General features: G+C 61.0%; 7 protein-coding genes and 1 non-coding gene across 8 annotated transcripts; 4 read left to right on the top strand and 4 right to left on the bottom strand.

Annotated features, from left to right (window-relative positions):
* The first annotated feature begins 90 nt into the window (after positions 1 to 90).
* Positions 91 to 206, top strand: VTJ83DRAFT_t98. The gene has a single exon. It is a non-coding gene; the product is annotated as a tRNA-Ala (tRNA).
* A 560-nt stretch (positions 207 to 766) lies between these two features.
* Positions 767 to 1,560, top strand: VTJ83DRAFT_4855 (uncharacterized protein; the record flags this gene model as incomplete). Its single annotated transcript, XM_071011390.1, has 4 exons — positions 767 to 794; positions 920 to 946; positions 1,090 to 1,154; positions 1,261 to 1,560. The coding sequence occupies 4 exons, from the start codon at positions 767 to 769 to the stop codon at positions 1,558 to 1,560; spliced, it is 420 nt and encodes a 139-aa protein (XP_070866305.1).
* Positions 1,561 to 2,561: 1,001 nt separating this feature from the next.
* On the bottom strand, positions 2,562 to 3,381 carry VTJ83DRAFT_4854 (uncharacterized protein; the record flags this gene model as incomplete). The annotated part of the gene is made up of 5 exons (XM_071011389.1): positions 2,562 to 2,696; positions 2,825 to 2,983; positions 3,113 to 3,197; positions 3,264 to 3,279; positions 3,369 to 3,381. 5 exons carry the CDS (start codon positions 3,379 to 3,381, stop codon positions 2,562 to 2,564), a joined length of 408 nt encoding a protein of 135 aa, XP_070866304.1.
* Positions 3,382 to 6,859: 3,478 nt separating this feature from the next.
* On the top strand, positions 6,860 to 8,992 carry VTJ83DRAFT_4853 (uncharacterized protein; the record flags this gene model as incomplete). Its single annotated transcript, XM_071011388.1, has 1 exon — positions 6,860 to 8,992. The coding sequence occupies one exon, from the start codon at positions 6,860 to 6,862 to the stop codon at positions 8,990 to 8,992; it is 2,133 nt and encodes a 710-aa protein (XP_070866303.1).
* A 797-nt stretch (positions 8,993 to 9,789) lies between these two features.
* Positions 9,790 to 11,262, bottom strand: VTJ83DRAFT_4852 (uncharacterized protein; the record flags this gene model as incomplete). The annotated part of the gene is made up of 1 exon (XM_071011387.1): positions 9,790 to 11,262. One exon carries the CDS (start codon positions 11,260 to 11,262, stop codon positions 9,790 to 9,792), a length of 1,473 nt encoding a protein of 490 aa, XP_070866302.1.
* A 560-nt stretch (positions 11,263 to 11,822) lies between these two features.
* On the top strand, positions 11,823 to 14,261 carry VTJ83DRAFT_4851 (uncharacterized protein; the record flags this gene model as incomplete). The annotated part of the gene is made up of 1 exon (XM_071011386.1): positions 11,823 to 14,261. One exon carries the CDS (start codon positions 11,823 to 11,825, stop codon positions 14,259 to 14,261), a length of 2,439 nt encoding a protein of 812 aa, XP_070866301.1.
* An 833-nt stretch (positions 14,262 to 15,094) lies between these two features.
* Positions 15,095 to 18,416, bottom strand: VTJ83DRAFT_4850 (uncharacterized protein; the record flags this gene model as incomplete). The annotated part of the gene is made up of 5 exons (XM_071011385.1): positions 15,095 to 16,293; positions 16,361 to 17,739; positions 17,832 to 17,864; positions 18,040 to 18,158; positions 18,294 to 18,416. 5 exons carry the CDS (start codon positions 18,414 to 18,416, stop codon positions 15,095 to 15,097), a joined length of 2,853 nt encoding a protein of 950 aa, XP_070866300.1.
* Positions 18,417 to 20,004: 1,588 nt separating this feature from the next.
* On the bottom strand, positions 20,005 to 20,850 carry VTJ83DRAFT_4849 (uncharacterized protein; the record flags this gene model as incomplete). Its single annotated transcript, XM_071011383.1, has 1 exon — positions 20,005 to 20,850. The coding sequence occupies one exon, from the start codon at positions 20,848 to 20,850 to the stop codon at positions 20,005 to 20,007; it is 846 nt and encodes a 281-aa protein (XP_070866299.1).
* Between the last annotated feature and the right edge of the window lie 521 nt (positions 20,851 to 21,371).

Here is a 21,371-nt window from a genome sequence, read left to right as displayed (position 1 = left end):
GTCCACAACGCCACAACGCGAACTCTACCCTGCCTCCACATGCCCTTATCTATTCCCCGCCGGGCGCTTGGTGCCAACAGCCAATCGTATGGGTGTATGGTCTAGTGGTATGATTTTCGCTTCGCACGGTGCCAACTAGCAGTTCCGCTGCTTGGTCTGGCAAGTTGCCCTGTGAAAGGTCCCCGGTTCAATCCCGGGTGCATCCAAATCCTCAACCTTTTTGACCGTTTTTGCCATGTGTTCCACACTGCGTGGTGTTTTTGGAGCCTGGCAAGTGGAAGACCGGCCAGCCTGGACAGGCTCGAGGCGGGGTCAGCCCCTGAAGCTTGTGTGTTGAATCCATCCTGGGAATTCCTCAGCGCCTTTTTTTTTTTTTTTGCCATACTGTGACAGGAACAGGAAGCACGCGTTTGTCCATGTCAGAAAACTGACGGTTGAAACAGAGTGGATTCCAAGCCAAGTTCTGAGGCTCCCAGGTCCTGCACAACCCGAAACGAGAACCCAATCAGAGCGCGACACCGCTCGAGGTGCATGTGTCTGCCGGGACCAGGGTGTCGGGGCGTGGCCAACGGCAGTCTATGGGGTTGGGACTTGGCAGTCTGTTTTGTCTTTTGAGCTTCTCAACAACACCAAGGTAGCAAAAGCGAATGTTTTTGTCTTGACCAGCCATCTTAACGACCCCCCCCACGATCTTTTCCGATCTTCTGTCACACGCACCATAACGGATTTTTTTTCTTGCCCCGTTTCTCGGTATACACCAGCCAACATGTCGATGTGGTTGTCAGACTCGCAAAGTACGGCGGCTCCCTTCTCCCTGGGCCCCCTTTTCCCCCAGCGTTGTCGCACTCAATCTCAGCCGGCGGCGCGTCCACGGCGAGCAACCAGTCCAGGCTAACATGGTGTTTTCTTTCACTTCTAGAAATCGGAGTCGCTTTCTGCTCCGGCGGTACGTGACCAGCGCCCTCCCGTCTCCCGCGATGGCAATCACATCCCGAACATCGAACCCGCCTCTCCGCCAACCCCCTCCCTTGACGAACCCTCCCGCTATCGACGAGCTCTGACCGATCTAACCCGACCTCCTCCTCACAGGCGGCTTCTTCCTCGTCGGCGGCGTCGTCCTCTTCTTTGACCGCGCCATGCTGGCCATGGGCAACGTACGGACCACCTTCTCTCCCTCCCCCACTCCCTCCGTTCGATACCAAAACAAAACCGCGTCGAGCCACAGACAACAGCTAACCGAGCCCTCTTCGAACGTCACAGATCCTCTTCCTGATCGGCCTCACCATAATCATCGGCCCGCAAAAGACCGCCCTCTTCTTCGCGCGCCGCCAGAAGCTCAAGGGCACGGCGGCCTTCTTTGCGGGCCTCGCGCTGATCCTCCTGCGCTGGCCGCTCATCGGGTTCCTCGTCGAGCTGTACGGCATCCTGGTGCTGTTTGGCGACTTCTTGGGGACCATTGCCGGCTTCGCGCGCAACCTGCCCGTCGTCGGCCCGTACCTGGGAGCGGCGGTCGACAGGACGGGCATTGCGGCGCGGAGGAATGCCGAGCTGCCCGTCTGAGCGCTTCGCTCAGGTCGGCGGGCCAAAAACGGGGAGAAACGTGGGGCATGATGAGCAAGAGGGCGGATGGAGGGAGAGCGGAGGGGCCTTTTTTTTGTTGGTTCATTTACGCTTTGTAATCAGCGAAAGCTGGGGGAGGGCAGAAGGGTCTGGATGGGTTTCTATTCTTCTTGGCTCCTGGGGAAGGGTGAATGGAGCGTTGGTTGATAGAGGAGGGAACGATGGGTTGGGCTTGTTTGTTTCCTTCTGTTCCATGGCCACGACGACGACGACGACGACGACGACGACATCGACATCGACAATGACGGACGGGGGAGGCTTCAAGGCATGACACACACGGCACGGCTCGGCTCGGCTCAGCATTGCAGCGACAAGGGACTCATGACGGCGTTCCGGCGAGACGGTATACCCCGTGGTGTATAATAATACGATGAAACGGATAAGGGCTGGAGGCAAGCTTCCTGTACGTTGTCATGCCAGCAGGTTGGAATAGACACCGGGGCGTTCGGTTGCGCTTGCGGCATATTGCCGGCTGCCCGTGGATCGGAGACCAGATCGGAGACCGGATCGGGATTGCAAGGAGCAAAATCAACAGGCAGGGTCAGAGAGGGGCTAAAATCATGCAGCCCTCCAGGCACACGTTGGGTGCCTGTGCCCCTGGACACTCTTGACGCCGGAAACGTCACGTCACATCACGCGTCTCCGAACCTGACCTCATTTCCCATGGTTCGACTCTATTACCCACCGAATAGAGAAATCTCTCCTCCAGTGGTCATCGCTAAGGAAGGGGCGGGAGAAAAACAAGGGAGAGCAAGTGCTATTCGGACCCTCGACATCAAAAACCAGATTTGTTGACTGCTATCCATCCATCCTGACAGCTTCTCCTTCTCATCGGGTCCTGCGTTGTGTAGAAGGGCGAAGAACAGGGAAGCGTGACTTGGTTGGGAGAAAGGCAGGGTTGTGTATCGCTTGCAAGCGTGGCTCCGTGGCCGGTTGGCTCCTTAATAGCCCGCCTTGATGAGGTAGTCGGCGAGGGCCTCGACCGTCGCTGTCGCGCTGGCAGCCTGAATGTTCTCGTCGTAGTGACCGATGATGATGGACTGTTTCGTCTTGACGATGCACACGCCCGTCTTGCCCTGTATCGTTGCGCGGGTGAGTCAGCGTCTCCGAGTTGACAGAACTCAAGGCCAGTCGGCCGAGGTTGGGACGCCCCCTCCCCCCGGGGGGGGGGGGGGGGGGGGAATAGATTGATCCAAGCTCGTACCTTGCGGCCGTAGATGTGCTGGTCCTCGATCCGGAAGGCAACATAGCGCTCCCCGGCAACGTGAATGCCGTCCGTGCGGGCGTTTTCCACGGCACGGCTCTCCGGATTGTTAATGTCCTTCAGGATGGCGACGATGTTGCTGAGCTCGTCGGCGGAGAGCTAGAGGTTCGGTTGAGGCAGGGTCAGAGGGATATGCCTTGGCGATCTTGTTGTTGCACGCTTGCTGAACGAGGCAGATTTTCCCCTTGTTTATGAAGGGATGGAAAGGGGGAGGGTGTGGTGTCATACAGTGAAGCCTGGGGACGCAGCCCAGGTGCTATCGCCATCACCGCTGACGATGGCGGCCTTGTCGATATGGCCGGTGCCGAGGAGGCTGGTGACAGAGAATTAGAAGACTGGCTCGGGACGATGTGTGCGTTGATGATTTACAGCCGCGTACCTCGAGTCAACATAAGCTGCGGGACAGATGGTTCAGCTTCGGGCATCCTAGAGCAGAGCAGGGAGGCAGGGTTCTCAAACCGCGACTTGACGCGCGATGACATACCTTGCCAGGACATGGTGGGCGAGGGGTAGTTGGTGGTGGTTGGGTGTCGAGGAGTCGTTGGAGATGCCAAAATGGTTATGGCAACAAGAAGTCTGGCGGTGTGTTCAAGCCAAGGTCCGCGGGAGCTGCGATGGGTTGTGGTAGACGATCGGCTTTTGGGCTCTCTTGCTACCCACCCCCCTCCTCAAAGCCCCGCCAGGCTCCAGCTCTGGGCGGATTCCATCACATTCAAGGGTGAGGGGCTGTTGCCCGGGTACTGTGTATTATGTAAGCAGACCCCGGGAGACCCGTTTGCAGACCGCCGAACCGGAGTGCGTGCTGTGCTGCGGTGTGAGCCTGGGTGAACTGCATCAAGACAGCATAAAGTTGGGAAGGTTGGGTTGTGCGCAATGTATGGAGACGTTGCTGCCCTCCCGTCCACGGGTTGGCTTTGGGCTCTCCCCGTCCTCTCTGTGCCCACCGCTTTTACACCCACCCTGAAAGCGCCTTGAGGGCCCTTTCTGTTCCACGTCATCCATTCCCATCATCTTGGGCTGCCTGACACCAACAAACAAAGTCTCGGGCCATGCATTCGTCAGCATCTCGTTGGCGGGTAACACGTCAAGGGGTTCAGCTGGACAAGAATACAACAGCCGCACCCTGGCGCCTTGAATAAAAGAGGATGGGGGGGATGCAAGGTTGAATGATAAGTCAACACTCCATGTTTTATGCGCATACCGAAATCACAAGTCGCACAGGGCTGTTTACAAAGTACGCATAGGTGTGTACACGATAGGTAGTGTTCGTGTACCTAGTGTATGCTGATGTACTGCCGTACACTACATATACTGGACGCTACCACCTGCATATTTCATCCGATAATTTCAAAAAAAAAAGGGGGGGGGGGGGGGGGGCGAGGGGCTCGACAGATCCTTTTGACAGCAAGGTAACTACTACTACTAGCGTGCCGATGGTACCGGCAATTATCCATTTGGCCCCCTCGACGAAACATTCGAGTGTTGCGCAGCTGTGCAGGTAAAAAATGACCACCTCACTCTGACCTTGTTATCGTGGTGCGAGTCCCGAGACAAGCAGAGGGAGGAGGGAGGATCGCGCACATCAATCCTTCCGGCTTCCCCAGGAAATGCTTCTCGAACCTGTGCTAGAAGGATAACGACACACCCTTGATTTGCATTTACCCGCCCCAAGCGGGTAATCGCCCAACCAACAAACAGTCCCGGCTCGTCCATGCAGCCGCGGGCAAGATGCAGTCTGCCGGCTTGTGCGCTTTTTCGATCCGACCAACCGCGCCAAAGCCAAACCCCTCCCCCCAAGGAAAGGCTTCATCCGTCGTGTCATGGCAGGCCAACTCGGATCAAAACGGCTGCCGAATGCAACAGCCCAAGACGACCTCCCCAAAGCATGCCATCCCCGTCAGGCGCTGGTGGGGATTTGTATTTCTGAGACATAGCCTCGTCTGTCAACCCCAGTTTCACTCGCTACCGCTGGCGAAACGGCACTTGGCATCAGGTTTCGCAGAGGGCAACATCAGGCGATGGCCGAGTGGGTGCGACAAACGCAAAACCGCTCGCACCGTGACAGGCAAGGCCCCGATGGACGGCATGGCCTGTTTGGCAAATCGTCAACGAAACGCAGCCCGTCCAACGCTCAATGATGTGCGGAATCTGTTTTTGCCGTCAAGAAAACGGGATCGACGGATGCCGCTGGGCGATGGCCGGGGACTCCTCTCATTTCGACAGCGTCGCAGAGCTGCAGCCCGACTGTTGTGTGTGCGAAAGCGGCTGACGGCTGCTGCCAGGAACCGTCGGGAAGGCTGACTTGTTATGGTCCTTCGTTGATGGAGGACGCGGTAGGCCAGGACAGGACAGCAGCGTCCGGGTTTCGGGCGACGTCCAGAGCTTAGCTCACGATCCTAGTCGCTCCCCTGGTCTGCTGCTGACGGGTGGCATCCGCGCCCCTTGAAGACACATCGTCATTAAAGCTTCCGTCAGCCCCAAATGCACCTGTGGGGAGGGGGAGGGGGAGGGGGGGGGGTGGGGGTTGTCCTTGGGCAAACACTAAGAATTGTCGATGTCTTGGAGGTAACCTTCCAGAAGGCGGGCCGACATTGTTGTGTACCAAGGGGAATCCCTGGCCTTCGAGTCTGGTCTGCACACAGCACGGAGTATGTATTGAGCCTATTCGCGGTCGCGTCATCCTTTGTGTTGGCCAGCGGCGCGTCTCTCCGTGCTCCGTCCCTGCATCCGGAAAGGACGGCGTCCGCGGAGAGCCCAAGAACGAGGCCACGGTCCGGCAAAATAACAGGACAAACAGGCGTTGTGCGATTCTGAGACGGGGTCATCCAGGACACCACACCCCGGTCTCGGTACCCCGGTGATCCCCGTGCCAGGGGTTCGCGATGGAACCATCTTCCACTTCCGTAACGCCCTAGATCGTTCGTCCGTTGAAACGACCACGCGGCACTCTGCTGATGAGATGGTTTGCTCATCAACAAACTACCATGCCTTTCGGATGTCAGTCGTTGTGTGATGGGATCCCTGGCGGCGATCAACCTCGCTCAAAAATACCCGCCGCTCTTCTCCGACTCGAAGGCGGTCCTGGTCGGCCGAGACGGCAGCAAGACCAAGTGAACAAGCCCGGCCGGAAGACGGCATCGCCAGCTTCAAAATCCGGATTTGCTGGGAGACGAGTCATGGAGCATGAGCAGGAGCAGGAGCTGGGTATGTAAGGGAACAGTTTCCCGCCGTCCTCTGAACCAAGGGATCACCTCCCGTCCCTTCTGGACCGGATGGACGTAAGGCTGGGCTGCCCCAGCGCTTGTAATTTCGTTTCTTGCCGGCGTCACTTTGTCCAGTGGTGTTGCTCGGTGATTATACGCAATCTCTCGAAACCAGCAAAAACAGCAAACCACATCCATCGCAATATCGGGCTGCGGGAGGACCCCTGGCGTTGCGCTGGCAGCACCCCCCTGGACATCCCCGGATCGCACCCGTTGAGTGGCCGCAGAGGGCTCACGGTCCAACGGGCGTGCCATGATGAAAGCGGTTAGGCGCAACCTCACACCGTTGGCGGGACCGAGGTCAGCAGCAGCGGATGCCGTTGATGCATCTGCAACCGGCCAAGGGGAGGGCGTTCTGGGGCACGGCTCGGCAACCCCCCTGGTGGGCCCTGGACAAGGCCGTGTATCAGATCTCGCCCTGCGTCTCCGTCCAAATGCCACCATCCGCGTCAGTCCGGGAACGACACGCCCGACTCCTCAAAATGCAGACATCCCCCCCGTCGCGTTCCCCGGAGGGAAGAATCCTTACCTCGACCGTCCTCTTCCCCTGCCGCCATCCAAGACCGCCGTCGCCGCCGCCCCGAGTAGCACAACGAGGACGACGACGACGACGACGACGACGACAACAACAACAACGACGACGACGACCCCGGTGTTGTCGTTCAGCATGCCAACAAGACCTGGAACATCCTCAGGGCCCGGATCCAGCAAGATGGCTGGCTCGCGGCCGAACTTCGAAAAGCGACTCTCCAAAGACGACATGGCCCTACCGGGCGGGTTCATGAGCCGGAGCAAGAGCTCGGCCGCCAGACCTCCGTGGACCTTGACCCCCGAACCCAGTCCCCGGCGTGCTCGCACCCCGTCCCCGCCGAGGATGCTGTCACCGCCTCTGCTCACTCCCCAATCGGCAACCTCGGGAGAGATCCCCATCGGCATGGCCATCGGGAGCCCCATCGGCATGGCTCTGGGGAGCCCAACGCGGGACGTCATCTCCCGGGCCGAGTCCCGGGCTCAATCCCGATCCGCCAGCCCCTACCGATCCGCCAGCCCTTACGGCGGCGGGCCCCAGGCAGCTTGGGGTTCCCAGTCGCAAGTGTGGACCGAGACGACGACGACAAAGACCGGTGCTACCGCCACGGTCACCACGACCATTAGCCACTCACCACCGCCGGCGTCCACCCCGGAGCCGACCCTGCAGAGGTCCAAGACGCAGAAGAGGAGGCTGTTCGGCTTGTTTGGGAGCAGGAGGCACGCCGAGCACCCCCCCAAGGTCGGGGAGAAGGCCGAGGCCAACCGCAGCGCCGTGTCTGTCGCGCCGTCCACCTCCAACGAAACCGCCATCCCTGCCAGGAGCAACACCATCGCGGGCACGAGCCGATCCAAGCACAAGCCCGTTGCCGTCAAGAAGCACGCAGAGGCCAGGGCCCCGGAGCCCTCATTCCCTGCCATCTCGAGGCCCATCCTGACGACTCCCTCGCCCAGGCCCGGGGGGTTCCTTGATGTGAACATCCCGGATATCCGGCTGGAACGCTACAGTGTCATGTTCAGCGGCGTGCTTAACGCGAACGGAAACAACAATTCCCCTATTAACAACAACAACAACAACAAATCGCTGTTGGAAAGGCGCCAGGCAACTCTCGAGAAGCTCAAGACGACCGGCGACAACACGGACAACGACGCCAGTCACTCTAGGGCACCGCCGCGCCGGGCCACTTCGCCGCAGCCCATGAGGTCGCCGACCTTCTCTCTCTTCCCTTCCGGCCGGCCATCGAACCACATAGCATCCTCGGGCTTCGGCATGGCATCGACCACGTCGCTCGCTCCGCCGCCGTCGCGGGGGCTCACTCGCTCCAACACCTCGCCTGCCTACCTCCCTTCCCCGTCCAGGGCCACCTTTGCAAAGCCGCCAATGCCGCAGCAGGACTTGCCTGACCCGTCGAGACGCGACAAGAAGGCTGCCGCCATCCTCCCTCCGCGGGCCGTGGACGAGCATGACCGGGCCGCCGCGGTCGAGAGGCTACGAGCGCAGCAGCCGCAGCAAGCCCAGCACAGGCACCAGACGCTTCCGCACAACCCGCGGCCTGCTCCGGCGAATCGGCCGACGGCAACCACAGGACCGGCTCAGCTCTACTTTGGGCCCAATAATTCCACCTTGGTCCTCGACTCTCCTTGCAGCATCTCCTCCGGAGACGATTCCGACGGCAACGACAACGACGACAACGACGATGGCGTCCGTCCCGTCCGTCGCCCTCTCCCTCCCTCCATGAAACCCTACATCCCCGAGCCCGAATGGGAAATCATCGCCCCGCCATCCATCACCGCCGCGCCGTCCTCCTCGTCCTCTTCCTCCGCCTTCTCGGCGTCTTCTGCCTCCTCGGCCGACTCGGCCAGCACCGCCGCCACCGCTGCTTCCACCGCACCACCGCCGACAACAAATGCCACCGGCCCAGCGGCAACGACGCTCGGCCGCAGCAAGCACGTCCCCACCATCTCGGTCGCCTCCATCGCCTCGGTCGCCTCCACGGCCGCCTCCCTCGACGTGCCCCGCATCTCGGTCGACGAGGAGGACGCGGCCCTCAAGGCGGCCGTCGAGATCTCGATCGCGCGGCAGATCAGCCTCTCGCGCCAGCAGCACCGCCTGCTGCGGCCGCTGGTCCAGACGACCCAGCAGAGGCAGCAGCAGCGGAGCCCCAGCCCCGGGGTGGCGGGCGCGGTCCGAGGCGATGGCGCGGAGGGGCTCACGATCGGCGTCATCAAGGGGAGGGTGACGCCCGTGATGGTCGGGCCCGGCTCCGGCGGGGTGGAGCATCGGAGGAGCGAGAGGGTTGTTTTGGACGTTGCCTGAGGAGGGCGGGTCGGAGCCCCCCCTTTTTTTCGATTCTTTTCGCTCGTTTGCTTTGATTTTCTTTCCCCCCCTTTTTTTTACGCCGGTTGCTATCTGGGATGGCAATTCTTGGAAAATACGCACACTCGACAGCGTTTTCCTTGCTTGTGGTACATATCTTTCGGTTATTTGGTTGTCGAACATACGTTTCCTAGGCTCGACTCTCTCTCTCTCTCTCTCTCTCTCTTTCTCTGGGCGAGTTTCAGTTTAGTTCAAGGTCTGTCTACATTGGTATGCAGACCAAAGGATGGCTTGAGAAGCTTGGGGGTTCTTTTTTTTTTCAGACTTCTTTTTTCACATTTGCGGCTCGGTTTATTTTTTTTTTTTTTCTGTTCATATTTATAGTTCGAGATACCTAAGTTTTGGACGCGGTTCGGTGCGGTACGGTTCGTTTGGTCTAGCTTTAGAATAGGGTGCCTAGGTAGTGAAGGCATAGCTATACATGGTGCGGATTAGAAAACAGGAAAAGGGAAAACAAAACAGAAGCAAGAGGTGTACTGCCGTGAAAGTGGAGTTCCAGGACTTGATGAAGGCTGGATATGGAATGTTGGTCAAGGTAGTAATGAAGGCACCTGGTCACTGTCCGCCGGAACATCTCTCGGCCCTCAGCTTGATCTGTTGCACATGTCTATTATGGATGTTGCCCGTCTCTCGTTGCCAACATTCACTCAAAATAACTGCCTTGGTTATACACACCATTCGTACAACACACAACTCGGACGTGTATTATACAAACAACCTATCGACTTCCTCACCCTCTACCAGATCACCGCCGCATTCACCCTCACCATCCTCTCCGTCCGCTCATCTAGCATCTCCTTCTGATTCCACACCCTCGCAAACCTCCTCGCCTCCCCCATGTCCGCCAGCGTCACGATAAACCGCGTATACCCATACTGCACCGCCTCCCCGCTCCGGTCGCCCTCGCGACCCTTGCCCGCCTCGGACGCGGGCTCGCCGAGCTCGCCGAACCCGATCCTCCCGCTCCCCGCCCGCACCGTCTGCACCGGCCTCGGCCACGCCGCGTCGTCGGGGCGGTCCTCGATCAGCCTCCACGGGAGGTTCCGCTCCCTGCCGTCCTCTTGGATGGCGCGGAGCATGGTGTCGACGGTGAGCTTGCTTCCCGTCAGACGGAGGAGGACGGGGGAGCCCTTGGGCAGGGCGGCGCCTCCCTCCTTGGCGTATTCGAGAACGCCGTGCGGGAGGGAGTTGGTCGTTCCGGCGAGGAGGGGCCGCGGGATGAGGGAGGAAGGGGAGGGAGATGCGGCAGACGGAGACGAAGAGGGAGGAAGGGGTAAGTGTTGGGTGATGAGGGAGATGAGATGGGAGGTGCTGAGGAGCGTCGGGGACGTGGTGTAGGCTAGGGTTGGAAAGGTCGGGGGATCGGAGGCGGCGGCAGAACCGGCCTCGCCGGCGTTGGCATCGTTGGTGTCGCCGTTTTCGGTGCCGGAAGAGGAGGAGGGGCCGGGCTTGGATGCCTTGTTCTGCGTCCTTTTGGCGGCAGCGGCTTCTTCCTCGTCCAGGCGAGGCAGCCGCCCGAGATTCTCCTTGTAGGCTTTGGCGGGGTCCTCGGCGTCGAAGAAGACGAAATACTGACCTCGCGGCTCGCGGGTCACGGGCGAGATGGACTGCACCACCTTGACGATGCCGCCAGCCCAGCCGGCGACATGCCTGCCCTGCGACGCGTACCGGTAAAAGTCGGACTCGATGAGCGAGCGCGGCATGTGGTGCATCACCATGACCTTGAGGGCGTCGCGCTCCGACTTTTGAGCGGCCGTCTCCTGTGGCTCGTGGTCCTTCTGCACGTCCTCATCGAGGTACGGCTTCAGCTCGTCCCCCGGCAAAACATCTGGGCCCAGCGGCTTTCTGACTTCCTTCATGGCCTTCATGAATTCCTTATCCCAGTCGGGGATGGCCTCGCCGTCGAGGCCGTCGTCCAGGCCGCCGCCTTCATCGTCTCGAGCGTGCTTCGGCGGGGTGCTGGAAGAGGTGGTCGGAATGCCGCCAAACAACTGGTCGTAGAGAGTCGCCCCCATCAGCTTTGGGGCCTCCCCGGAAGACGAAGGCGAGGAAGGTTTCGATCGTTTCTTGCCGGCAAGCCGCCGTGTTGTGCTGGAGACGTGGGCCGCAGGAACCGTCCGGCCGAAAGATGGCCGAGTCGAGGCCTGAGGGAGCTGTGCACGGCTGGCCAGCCACCAGCAGGGCCGTATTGAGGTGGTTGGTGCGCTCATGGCGGCATGGTGTGTCTTGGTGAACCAAGCTGGTGAGGGGTGTGGCGTGCTGAGTGAGAGTTGATAGATGAGAATGTCGTGAGAGATGTGAATGAGACAAGATTTGGATGGAAGGTGGGGACGCGGACCGGTCCGATATTCCAACTGTGCTCCTTCCGGCAGGATAGCGCTGTTGCTGCCATCTCGGGCCTGCAAGCTTGCTGGTGGATCGCCCGCCTTGGTGGGCCTCACACAGTGCGTTTATCAGGCTGTACCAGCAAACCCTCCAAAAAATCTTATCCTCTGTAAAATCGCAACCCCGTCATGACCTTCATGACTTGGTTACACTCACATCAAACAACAAACACCCAGGGGTTCGCACACCTCACACAAGAGGAAGAGGTGCGTAGAAGAGACAGCACCCATGAGCTTCGAGCATGGCTGACTGAGGAACAGGGAAGAAGAAAAAAAAAAGGTTCGAGGCATAGGGTTCCCGACCGCTGGGAACACGGCCCTCCATCTCTCTCTCTCTCACTCACACTCTCTCTCTCTCCCAAGCCTACACCCAAAAAGGCAACATCATGAAGTCGCTCGAGTTCCGCATCCGCAAGTTGCATGTCAACACGGATGCGGACAAGCGCCTCCAGAAGCGCCAGCCATCTCGCGTCTACGTCAACGAGGAGGCGCTTATCGAACTGACGGGCTCTCGCGATGGAGGCAAGCCCGTGTGCATCGAGAAGGTGTCGGCGGCCCCTGACGAGCCCCCTGTGCGCCGCGAGGCCACCCTCTGGAAGGCCCCTGAGCGCCTTGACAAGTCCGTCACTCAGATGTACGACGTGTTCCGCGATGCTTGCGGCTACAAGCTCGGCGAGCAGGTCCGCATCACCTCGCTAGGAGGGTCCCTGCCCGACGCCGACGAGGTCATCGTCGAGCAGCTCTCGCCCGCCACCGACGGAAATGCCGCCCCGCCCGCCGGCCCGGAGCCTATTGACCCGGAAGACATCGTCCCCTGGGAGTTCGTCCTGGCCGGCCGCCTGTCGCAGGTCGAGCACGTCTACGCCGGTCTCATCTTCAAGAACCTCTTCGTGCGGGGCCCCGAGCGCTCCTTCGTCGTGGCTTCGGTCAACGGCCGGACCACCGGGAACGCCCGCTACCTGGACCGCAAGACAACGGTCCGCCTGGCCACCACGCCGCCGCCAGGCGGCAGCAGCAGCAGCCGAGGCGCCGACGGGGACTCGTCCTCGCGGGGGAGGCGGCTGGAGGTGACAGGTATCCAGGGGCTGGACGCTCCCATCGCCCAGCTCAACCGAAAGCTGAAATTGTTCGACGCATCCGTACCCTTCCGGAGGCCGCCCCCGTACTCCGGCATCGTCCTGCACGGCGGCCACGGCACCGGCAAGTCCATGCTCCTGGACCGCCTGGCCGCCACCGGCTGGGGCACCGTGTTTCGCATCCAGTACAAGGACAAGCTCACCGAGATCCAAGACGTCTTTGCCCGCGCCCGCATCCAGCAGCCGAGCATGATCCTCATCGACCAGCTCGACCGCCTGATAGACAAGGATCGCAGCAACCGCGCCGCCGTCATCCTTTCCCTGTGCGACGCCCTCGACGCTCTGGCCGCCGAGACCGCCGAGACGGGGCAGATGTGCAAGGTGCTGGTCGTTGCCACCTGTCTCGACTACACGGCCGACGTTCCAGAAGACCTGAAACGCCGCTACCGCCTCACCACCGAGATCTACCTGCCGATGCCCGATGCCGAGGGCCGCCGGGCCATTCTTGCGTCTCTCGACCTCGACGTACCCCCCGACCACGAGGAGGATCTCTTGCGGCAGCTGAGCGAGAGAACCCACGCCTATAACGGCGACGACCTTCATCGTCTGGTCGCACAAGCCCGCGAGATTGGCGCTGCCCGCATCCTCGAAGAGGGGTTGTCATTGTCGACGCCGCCATTGCTATCACCACCACCACCACCATCATCATCATCATCATCATCGACAGATGCAACCCCTGACGGTGCCCCCCCGGCCGCCCGTCCCTCCGACGGGGAACAGGGAGACGAGCCCAAAGAAGAAAAGCAACCCTTCTACTACCAACCCTCCGACTACTTCTCGGCCCTCCGCCTCATCCGCCCCTCGGCCATGCACGACATCAATCTCAAGCCCCCGCCTGTTCGCTGGGACGACATCGGGGGTCAGGAGTCGGTCAAAACCTCTCTCCGCCGCGCGGTCCGCCTCTCCGTCGAACCCCCCGAGATCATCGCCCAGTACTTCGACCGCCCTCCCAAGGGCTTCCTCCTCTACGGCCCCCCCGGCTGCTCCAAGACCATGGCCGCCCAGGCCATGGCCACCGAGTCGGGCCTCAACTTCTTCGCCGTCAAGGGCGCCGAGCTGCTCAACATGTACGTGGGCGAGTCGGAGCGGGCCGTGCGCCGCCTCTTCCAGCGCGCTCGCGAGGTGTCCCCGAGCATGATCTTCTTTGACGAGATCGACAGCATCGCCGGCCAGCGCAGCGGCTTCTCCCACTCGTCCTCGTCTTCCTCCGGCGGCGGCGGCGGCGGGGGCTCCTCCCACTCGGGCGTCAACGTGCTCACGACGCTCCTCAACGAGATGGACGGCTTCGAGGCCCTCCACGGCGTGGTCGTCCTCGCCGCCACCAACCGCCCGCAGGCCCTCGACCCGGCCCTGCTGCGGCCGGGCCGGTTCGACGAGCTCATCTACGTCAGCCCGCCCGACCTCGCCGCGCGCCGGGCCATCTTCGCCCAGGTCGCCTCGCGCCGGCGCATGCACGGCGACGTGGACGTGGACAAGCTCGCGCAGGCCACCGAGGGCTGCTCCGGAGCCGAGATCAAGGCGATTTGCGCCGCGGCGGGCGTGGCGGCCTACGATAGGCGGGCCAAGGGCGGGGAGCCGGCCATCATGATGGAGGATTTGGAGGAGGCGATTCGGAGGCAGAAGAGGCAGATCACGCCCGAGATGCTGAGGGGTTTCGAGGAGTGGGAAAAGCAGTTTAGGAAGTTTTAGTTGTCGACAAGAAGGGAGAGAGAGAGAGAGAGAGAGAGAGAGAGAGAGGAGAGAGAGGAGGCAAGAAGAGAAATGGAAGAGGGGTCGAGTTTCATGAAGAACATGAGAACCCATGCATAAAACAATAGACAAAACAAAACGTTCCAAAGTCAAAAGAACACATGCCACCAACAACATCATCATCACCATCATCACCATCCTCATGACCATGAACAGGCAGAAGGTAATACGAGCCCTCATGACGGATGTCATGCCATCACGCTGCTCGCTCGCTGTCGCGCCGCCGCCGCCGCCTGTCTTTCTGTCTGTCTGTCTGCCTGTCTGTCTGTCTGTCTGCAAGATCGAAGCGACCCAACCCGCACCAAGCCCAACCCAACCGAAACCCAGCCGGTGCGCACCTGCGTTCCGCGCCCATTCCCTAGGTACAATAACTGCGTAGGTATAAACGAAATCTCCCATCACAGACCCCCGTGATCCATGGAAACATGCGGTTTGCGTTTTTTTGCGAAGGAGAAAAAAGGGGGCAAAAGGCACAAATACAATTCCCTAACCAAGTCCCACCACCCCTTCGCCTGGCCTCCAGCATTGACCGCCCCCCCGCCCCGCCTAACCCACCACACCTCCTCCGCTCTACAAAAGGAGAGGGGAGGGGGGGGGGGGGGGGGCGCTTGGTGGTGGTTGAGCTTGGGTTTCTTCCCATCCGGGAGCAAGAATGCAGGGCAAAAAAATTATACAAGATGCCAAGGGTGAGAAAAAGAAGCAAGAAAAATAAAGGACTTCTTCTCTCCACCTCCCAGCGACACCTCGGGCTGAAAACCGCGCCTCGGCCGTTCTCACTTCCCCCCGCCTTCGCTCTGCTCATCGCCCCCCTTCAACCCCAACGCGGCAGCCTTCACCGCCGACGATATGCTGATCGCAAGCTTCTTCACCCCGCCTGCAGCACCACCACCACCGCCACCGCCACCGCCACCGCCGCCACCGCCGTTCGCGGTAGAGTTGCGCTTTCTCCTGAGCGGCCCGCCGCCGTTCCCGAGCCCCGACGGTGACGGCGACCTCGACGACGACGACGAGGCGACGCTGTTCCTCCGCTTGCTGGACTGCGTCAGCTTCTCCAGGGCGTCCTCGTCCTCGTCCTCTTCGCGGCGGCGCTTTTCCGAAAGGCGTTCGGGCGGGGCCGCGGTCGTTGCGGCGGCGGCGGCTGCTGCTGCTGCTGCTGCTGCTGCTGCTGCTGCTGCTGCTGCTGCTGCTGCTGCTGGGGAGGAAGACCGTGTGCGGGGTGAGGCGGCGGCGGTGGTTCCGTTGGGTGCTGAAGTGGCGGTAGCAGAGGGAGATGTGGATGGTGATGACGAGGAGGGCGTTGCTGACGCTGCTGTTGGGGTGGAGTTTGCGTCTGCATCCGGGGTTGAGGCTCTGCCGGCATCGGCGGCGGCGGCGGCGGCGGTATCGGAATCGGCGGGTGTCATGATGGCGTCGTTATCGTCCATATCTTCGTCGTCAGACGAGTATTCGACAAGGGGTTTCGTCGGGCCGGAGCCAAAGGTGCGCCGGAGCTCCTCATCGCTGGGCACCTCGTTGTGGGTTTCGGCGGCGGCATGCTCCTCATCATCATCCGGCCCGGCCCAGTAGTCCTCCTGAGCCTGGTCGATCATGAGGTGCTCCATCATGGCGCGAGGTGGCTTGTTCAGCAGGGGAGTCCGGGACGGGTCTTCTGGGGTTTCGGGGAACGACTCAGGGTTCACCGTGAAGCCCTGGGTGCGTTCGTAGGAGGCGAGAACGGTGCCGAAAATATCGATGTGCACCAGCGCCGTGAGCTTGTCGCGATAGAGCTCAACCATCTGCTTCATCACGTCCCGAAGCCCGCCCTTCTCGACGAGGTAGAAGAGCTCGAGGCACGCGGAAGAAAGGAGGTTATCCCTGGGAAGGGTCCGCAGGAGCGCGTCGAGGATAGGGCCGGCCGCCTGCTTCTCGACCATCTGCTTGATGTAGAACTCGTCCTGCATCACCACGATGTGGCGGAAGAAGCGGACAGCCACTGCATCCGGCTTGGTTAGCTCTGGATCCAAGAGAAAGAAAGGGGTGGGGCAGGCAGCAATACGAACCCAATTGCAGGTGCTTCTCCTTGCAATCCAGCAGCTGCAGGATGCGGGCCGCAAGATTGGACGAGAAGACGAAAAACTTGCACCGGTGGTGATGGCGCTGGGTGTAGAAGCACAGGATATCGATGAGGTAGCTGAAGACGCCCTCCTCGGAGGGGCCGAACCGCATGACGGCGCGCTTCTCGAGGTCGAGAAGCGGCCGGAAGAGCTTCTTGGCGGAGCGCTCGTAAAAGTGGTTCAGGAAGGCATCCTGCTGCGTATCGATGGCCGAGAGGGCCCTCGCACGGCCGTCCTGCTGAGCTTGTTGCTGTTGTTGTTGTTGTTGCTGCTGCTGCTGCAACGCCGGCTGGCACGGATCCAGGAGCACCTTGAGGGCCTCGGATATTTGGGACTTGACGCCCAGGTCGACCTCGACGAGGAGCAGATCGATCAGCGTGTCGGTCAGGGGCGAAAGGCGCTTGTGCATCTGCTCGTAGATGGTCTGGCGGACCATGGACGGATCGTGGTCGATCATGGAGACCAGGATGTCGGTGGCGCCGACCCTCACCGACACGTCGCGATGGCGCATGCCGTAGTTGACGGCGGTCAGGAGGCCCTCCTTGAGGAAGTGCAGGTACAAGCTGTGCCTGGCGGGGGGCTGCAGGTTCTTGGCGATGGCGCAGCACTGCTGGATGAAGAGGACGGCCTCCTTTTTCCGCAGCGCGGGCTCGTTGGGGTCGTGAAAGATGGCGAACAGGCTGTGCATGAAGCCGGGGGTGCTGTGCAGGTGCTGGACGATGTCGACCTGGTTGAAGAAGATGAGCGAGTTGAGGACCGAAAAGGTGGGGTCGTCGAGGATCCTAGCCAGGACCACGTCCTTCAGGTACTGCAGCCGGTAGGTTGTGTGGATCTTGCGGCGGACCTGCTCGTCCTGGATCCGGACGACCTCCTTGTAGCGGCCCTGGTTGTTGAGCCACTGGCGGTGGTTGGCCTTGTGGGTGGGGAAGTCCGGGTCGTACTCGAGGGCGCCGACGACCCCCATGATGCACTCGTCCGAAACGGCGTGCTCGATGACGCTGGTGTCGTTGAGCAGCAGAATCGCCTTCATGATGTTGCACAGCCGGTGCAGGTCCGGCAGGCTCTCGAGGTCCTCGGCCATGTCAACGAGCGGGACGAGCTTGCCGATGTAGTCTTCGGCCATGATCACCTTGGCCAGGGCGTCGCGGCCCTGCGGGGTCTGCGACAGGTTCCGGACGGCCATGTCCAGCTGGGGCAGCGACGCGAGCTCGGCGGGCGGTAGCTGGATCGAAGGCGCCATCTCCATCGCCATCTCATCCGAGAAGCCATCATCGGGGCCGGGAAGGTTGGGGTGGATCCTCTGCTGGATGGCATCGATGAACTTCCTGCAGGACCGGGAGGGGCCATGTGGGATATGGTTAGAAATGCCGCCATGCTGGTAGTAGAGTTCCTCTGCTGAGCCATCCGTCCCACGTACCAGATTGCAGAGCAGCCTTCGGCTTCCTGGAAGCTCAGGGCCATATCAACGCCATCGTCGGTCCATACTATCAGGGTTTCTAGAGCACGGTCGCGTTAGTCATCATGCAGTTACAGGCTCGGCAGGCACACACACACGCGCGCGCGCGCGCGCGCGAGAGAGAGAGAGAGAGAGAGAGAGAGAGAGAGAGAGAGCAAAAGGAGATGACCTGCCTTGTTGCTTCTGGAAGCCCTCCTTGTTGATGATTCTCGTCTCCAGCAGGCGCCGGTTCGGCTGATCCTCGGACTCGACGATGACGCGGGGGTCTTTGGTCTGGTCGTTATCCACCTAGAAATGCGCAGACCCCATCCCCCCAGAAAAAATGTCAGCGGCAACGGGACCCGAGAATGGAGCAAAAGCACAGCAGCGCGTTCTTCCTCCCCCTCCCCCTCCAAACCAGAGCAAGACAAGTCGCCAACGTACCGGCACGAGGCATGCGTAGCAGAAGCCGGTGCCACGGTCGAACCAGTCATTGTCGCGCAGCTCGTAGACCTTGACGCGCCGCTTTTCGGTGGTCGGATGATGAGGCACGGACTGTGCCATCATCGCCGGTCCGGCAGCCGCGCCGGTGATGTCGCCGTCGGTCTCGATGTCGGGTCCGAGTTGGAGGTCGAGGTGGTGGGGCGATAGGGAAAGATCGGGTTCGGACGGGTTGAGGAGGACGAGGGCCGCCAGCGTCGCAAGGTGAGACAGCGCGCGGTCCCCGGAGGAAGCGCGCGGTCTGCCAGGTCGGGCGGCGAGGAGGAGGAGGGGGGGGGGGTGGGGGTGGTAGAGGTGAGGGGGTCGATGCGATGCGATACGATGCGATGCGATGCGATGCGATACGATACGATGCGCGCGACGCGATGCGACTGTGATGCGACTGCGATGCGATGCGATTGCGATGCGATGCGGGGCTAAGAGGCTAAAGGGTGGTGGGTTGGGCCGATGATGTAGTGCGGTGGGTGTGTGTGTGTGTGTGTGTGCGTGTGTGCGTGTGTGCGTGTGTGCGTGTGTGCGTGTGTGCGTGTGTGCGTGCGAGTCTTGGGAGGCCGGGGTGGTTGCGAGGCCAGGAGGGCCCAAGGGCTTGGGGGGAAATGATGATGGATGGGATCAGGGAACCATCAGGGAACCCTCAAGTTTCGCGGGGCGTATGCGGCCAAGGTCGATGCTGGGTTGGGGGGAGAAGGAGGGCGAAAGTTGCATGTATCCGAAAGGTGGAGAGAGGGCGAGAGAGAGAGGGAGAGGGAGAGGGAGAGAGAGGGCTTGGGACGAAAGCCTGGCGCTGGAGAGAGAGCGAGAGAGGCCCACGCGACGGCGGCGGGTTGGATCAAAAACCCAAAGTCATTTCTTTATTTTCCGCCTGGCAGACTAATGGCGCGCGCACACATGGATGGAGGGTATCTCTGTCGGCGAGGTGGCGATGGGTGCGATGGGCGGCTTGGGGGTTTGGGTAGGTATTTTTTTGGCCCACCTTTTGGCCGTGATGACGAGTTCGCGCGACGACGGCGATCCCCCTGGGAGCCCGATGGATGGGGTTTGCTTGCCTGCAGCAGGGCCGCCCGCCCGCCCAGCCCACAAGGCCGTCTCCCCCCCGTGCAGAGTTGCGATGAAGGAACTGGAAAAGAGACGAGCAGAGGCTCCGTTTTGCGTGATTGGTGCGAGCCGGTGGGTCGGGCAGCCTCCCCAAACCGGTTTAGCGGCTTGGGCGCCCGACCCAGCACCGCCCAGGACCGCGCAGAACCGCGGCTTTTGGCCGCGCTAAGCCAAAACAAGCGCGCGCTGATGTCACTGGCGCCCGCCCCGCTGAAGGCCCTCGACCCGCCCAACTGGAATGCCTGGTCAATCATGGCTTTGCGCAGCCCGCTCACCTGTTCTTCAGCGCTTCTTCGTCGCCTTCTTCCGATGTTCCAGCTCCTCGGCGCGCCTCAAACACGTGGAATTGAGACGGTTTCTTTACCCCACTCCAGGGCCAAGGTCCCTACCTTACCGGAGCTTGGATTCCCTTCGGGGGTGTTTGCTGCCGGCCCGGCCCGTGAGGCAAACGCGTCCATCCCACGATGGTTCACGCGCTCGGTCCCGCGGTGGCGGCTGGAAGCCTCTCCGATGGCATTCTCATCGCCTCGGAGAACGTTTGAGCTTCCATGAAGGAACGTCACCTCACCGGCGCTCTCATGCAAAAAAGAAAAAGAAAGAAAAAAAAAAAAAAAAAAAAAACAGCGGCAGACATCCATGTGTACCCGACATGGCATACGTAGGTAGGTACGTAACGTAGCTCGGCCCCAACAAGGAACCTGGCGTTTCCACAGCTCTTCGCATCGCGATGCCCACATGACGTATAGGTACATAGGTGGGGAGCCTCGAGATGCCAGCCTGCTCTCTGCTTCCGCGACCTCTTCGGTTCACCAACCCTCTTCCACAAACCTCGCCGCTCATCTTCACGATAGTTTTCCCAACCCCTCGGCCTCCTGCCGTCGCCTTTCTCGCCCCAGGACAGCCCCGGAGAACCAGGGTGGCCATCCGGCAGCCCATTCTGACCAAGGTGCCCACAGGCCGTCGCGAGCTCTAACACAACCATCCCATGAGGTTGTCGGCTGACGATGAGGCAGCAATGCTGTGTCAGTCCACGATAACTCTCGGTCTTACCGTGGGAGTACTCGCCCGTGGCTGGCCGAGGGTTGGTCTTGTCTTGTCTGCCGACCATAGGTGGTGACCGTCGTCCCAAACATTCTCCCCCACCGGCCGTGCCCAAGTAGGTGACCGAGGGAAAACAGCAATGCCACTTTGTCGACCTTGGCCCAACAGCGCTCCCAGTGACCATCCAGACACCCTCTTTCGTTCCTCTATCAGCAGCCGCCGCTGCTGCTGCGGCCACCACCACCACCACCACCGGCAACCAACACCCTACGTGCGCTACCCGGTCCGAGCCATCCATACCGCGGGAACAGCCGCACGCAGTCCGCCGCCTGCGTATCTGTGCATCGCGTCTGCCAGTCCACATCTTGCAAGATACCTACATAGGTACGCTCGGAGGCCAACAACCCGCTCCTCTCGTCGCTTCTTGACGGCTCCGTTTCATTGCGGGCATGATGCCGAGGTGGTAGGATCCGGGCCGCCACACCGCGCTTGGGCCCAGCGGCATCCTCCCATGAGTCTCGTACGAAGTAGTTATGCGCTGGGTTTCAGGACATGGGCCGGTGCGTCTCAGGTGTTCGGGATGGGGTGGCGAATATTCTGCAAAGGGATGGCAATCTCTTATGGACATTGGTCTCCACCACTGCCGTCTACGCTACTTCGTCCACAGTAGACGAGTGTCGATGGCGGAGGGAAATCGTGTGTCGGATAGCGCACCACTTCCTTGGTTCAAGGCCGAGCGGCCCGACTTGAAGGGCAGGTGATGACTTCGCGAAGGGGAGTGAGGGTGGGGGGAGGAGGGGAGGGGGGGAGGGGGCGTGCTGGTGGCTCTCCCTTTTTTTTTGTTCTTTGGCCAGCCATGGCGTCGGTGGCTGGCTGGGCCTGATC

Source organism: Remersonia thermophila, chromosome 4 (assembly GCF_042764415.1).
Source record: "Remersonia thermophila strain ATCC 22073 chromosome 4, whole genome shotgun sequence".
In the NCBI taxonomy this organism is placed as follows: domain Eukaryota; kingdom Fungi; phylum Ascomycota; class Sordariomycetes; order Sordariales; family Chaetomiaceae; genus Remersonia; species Remersonia thermophila.
The sequence above is the reverse complement of the archived record's forward strand: the minus strand, read 5'-3'. Positions and strand labels throughout refer to the sequence as shown.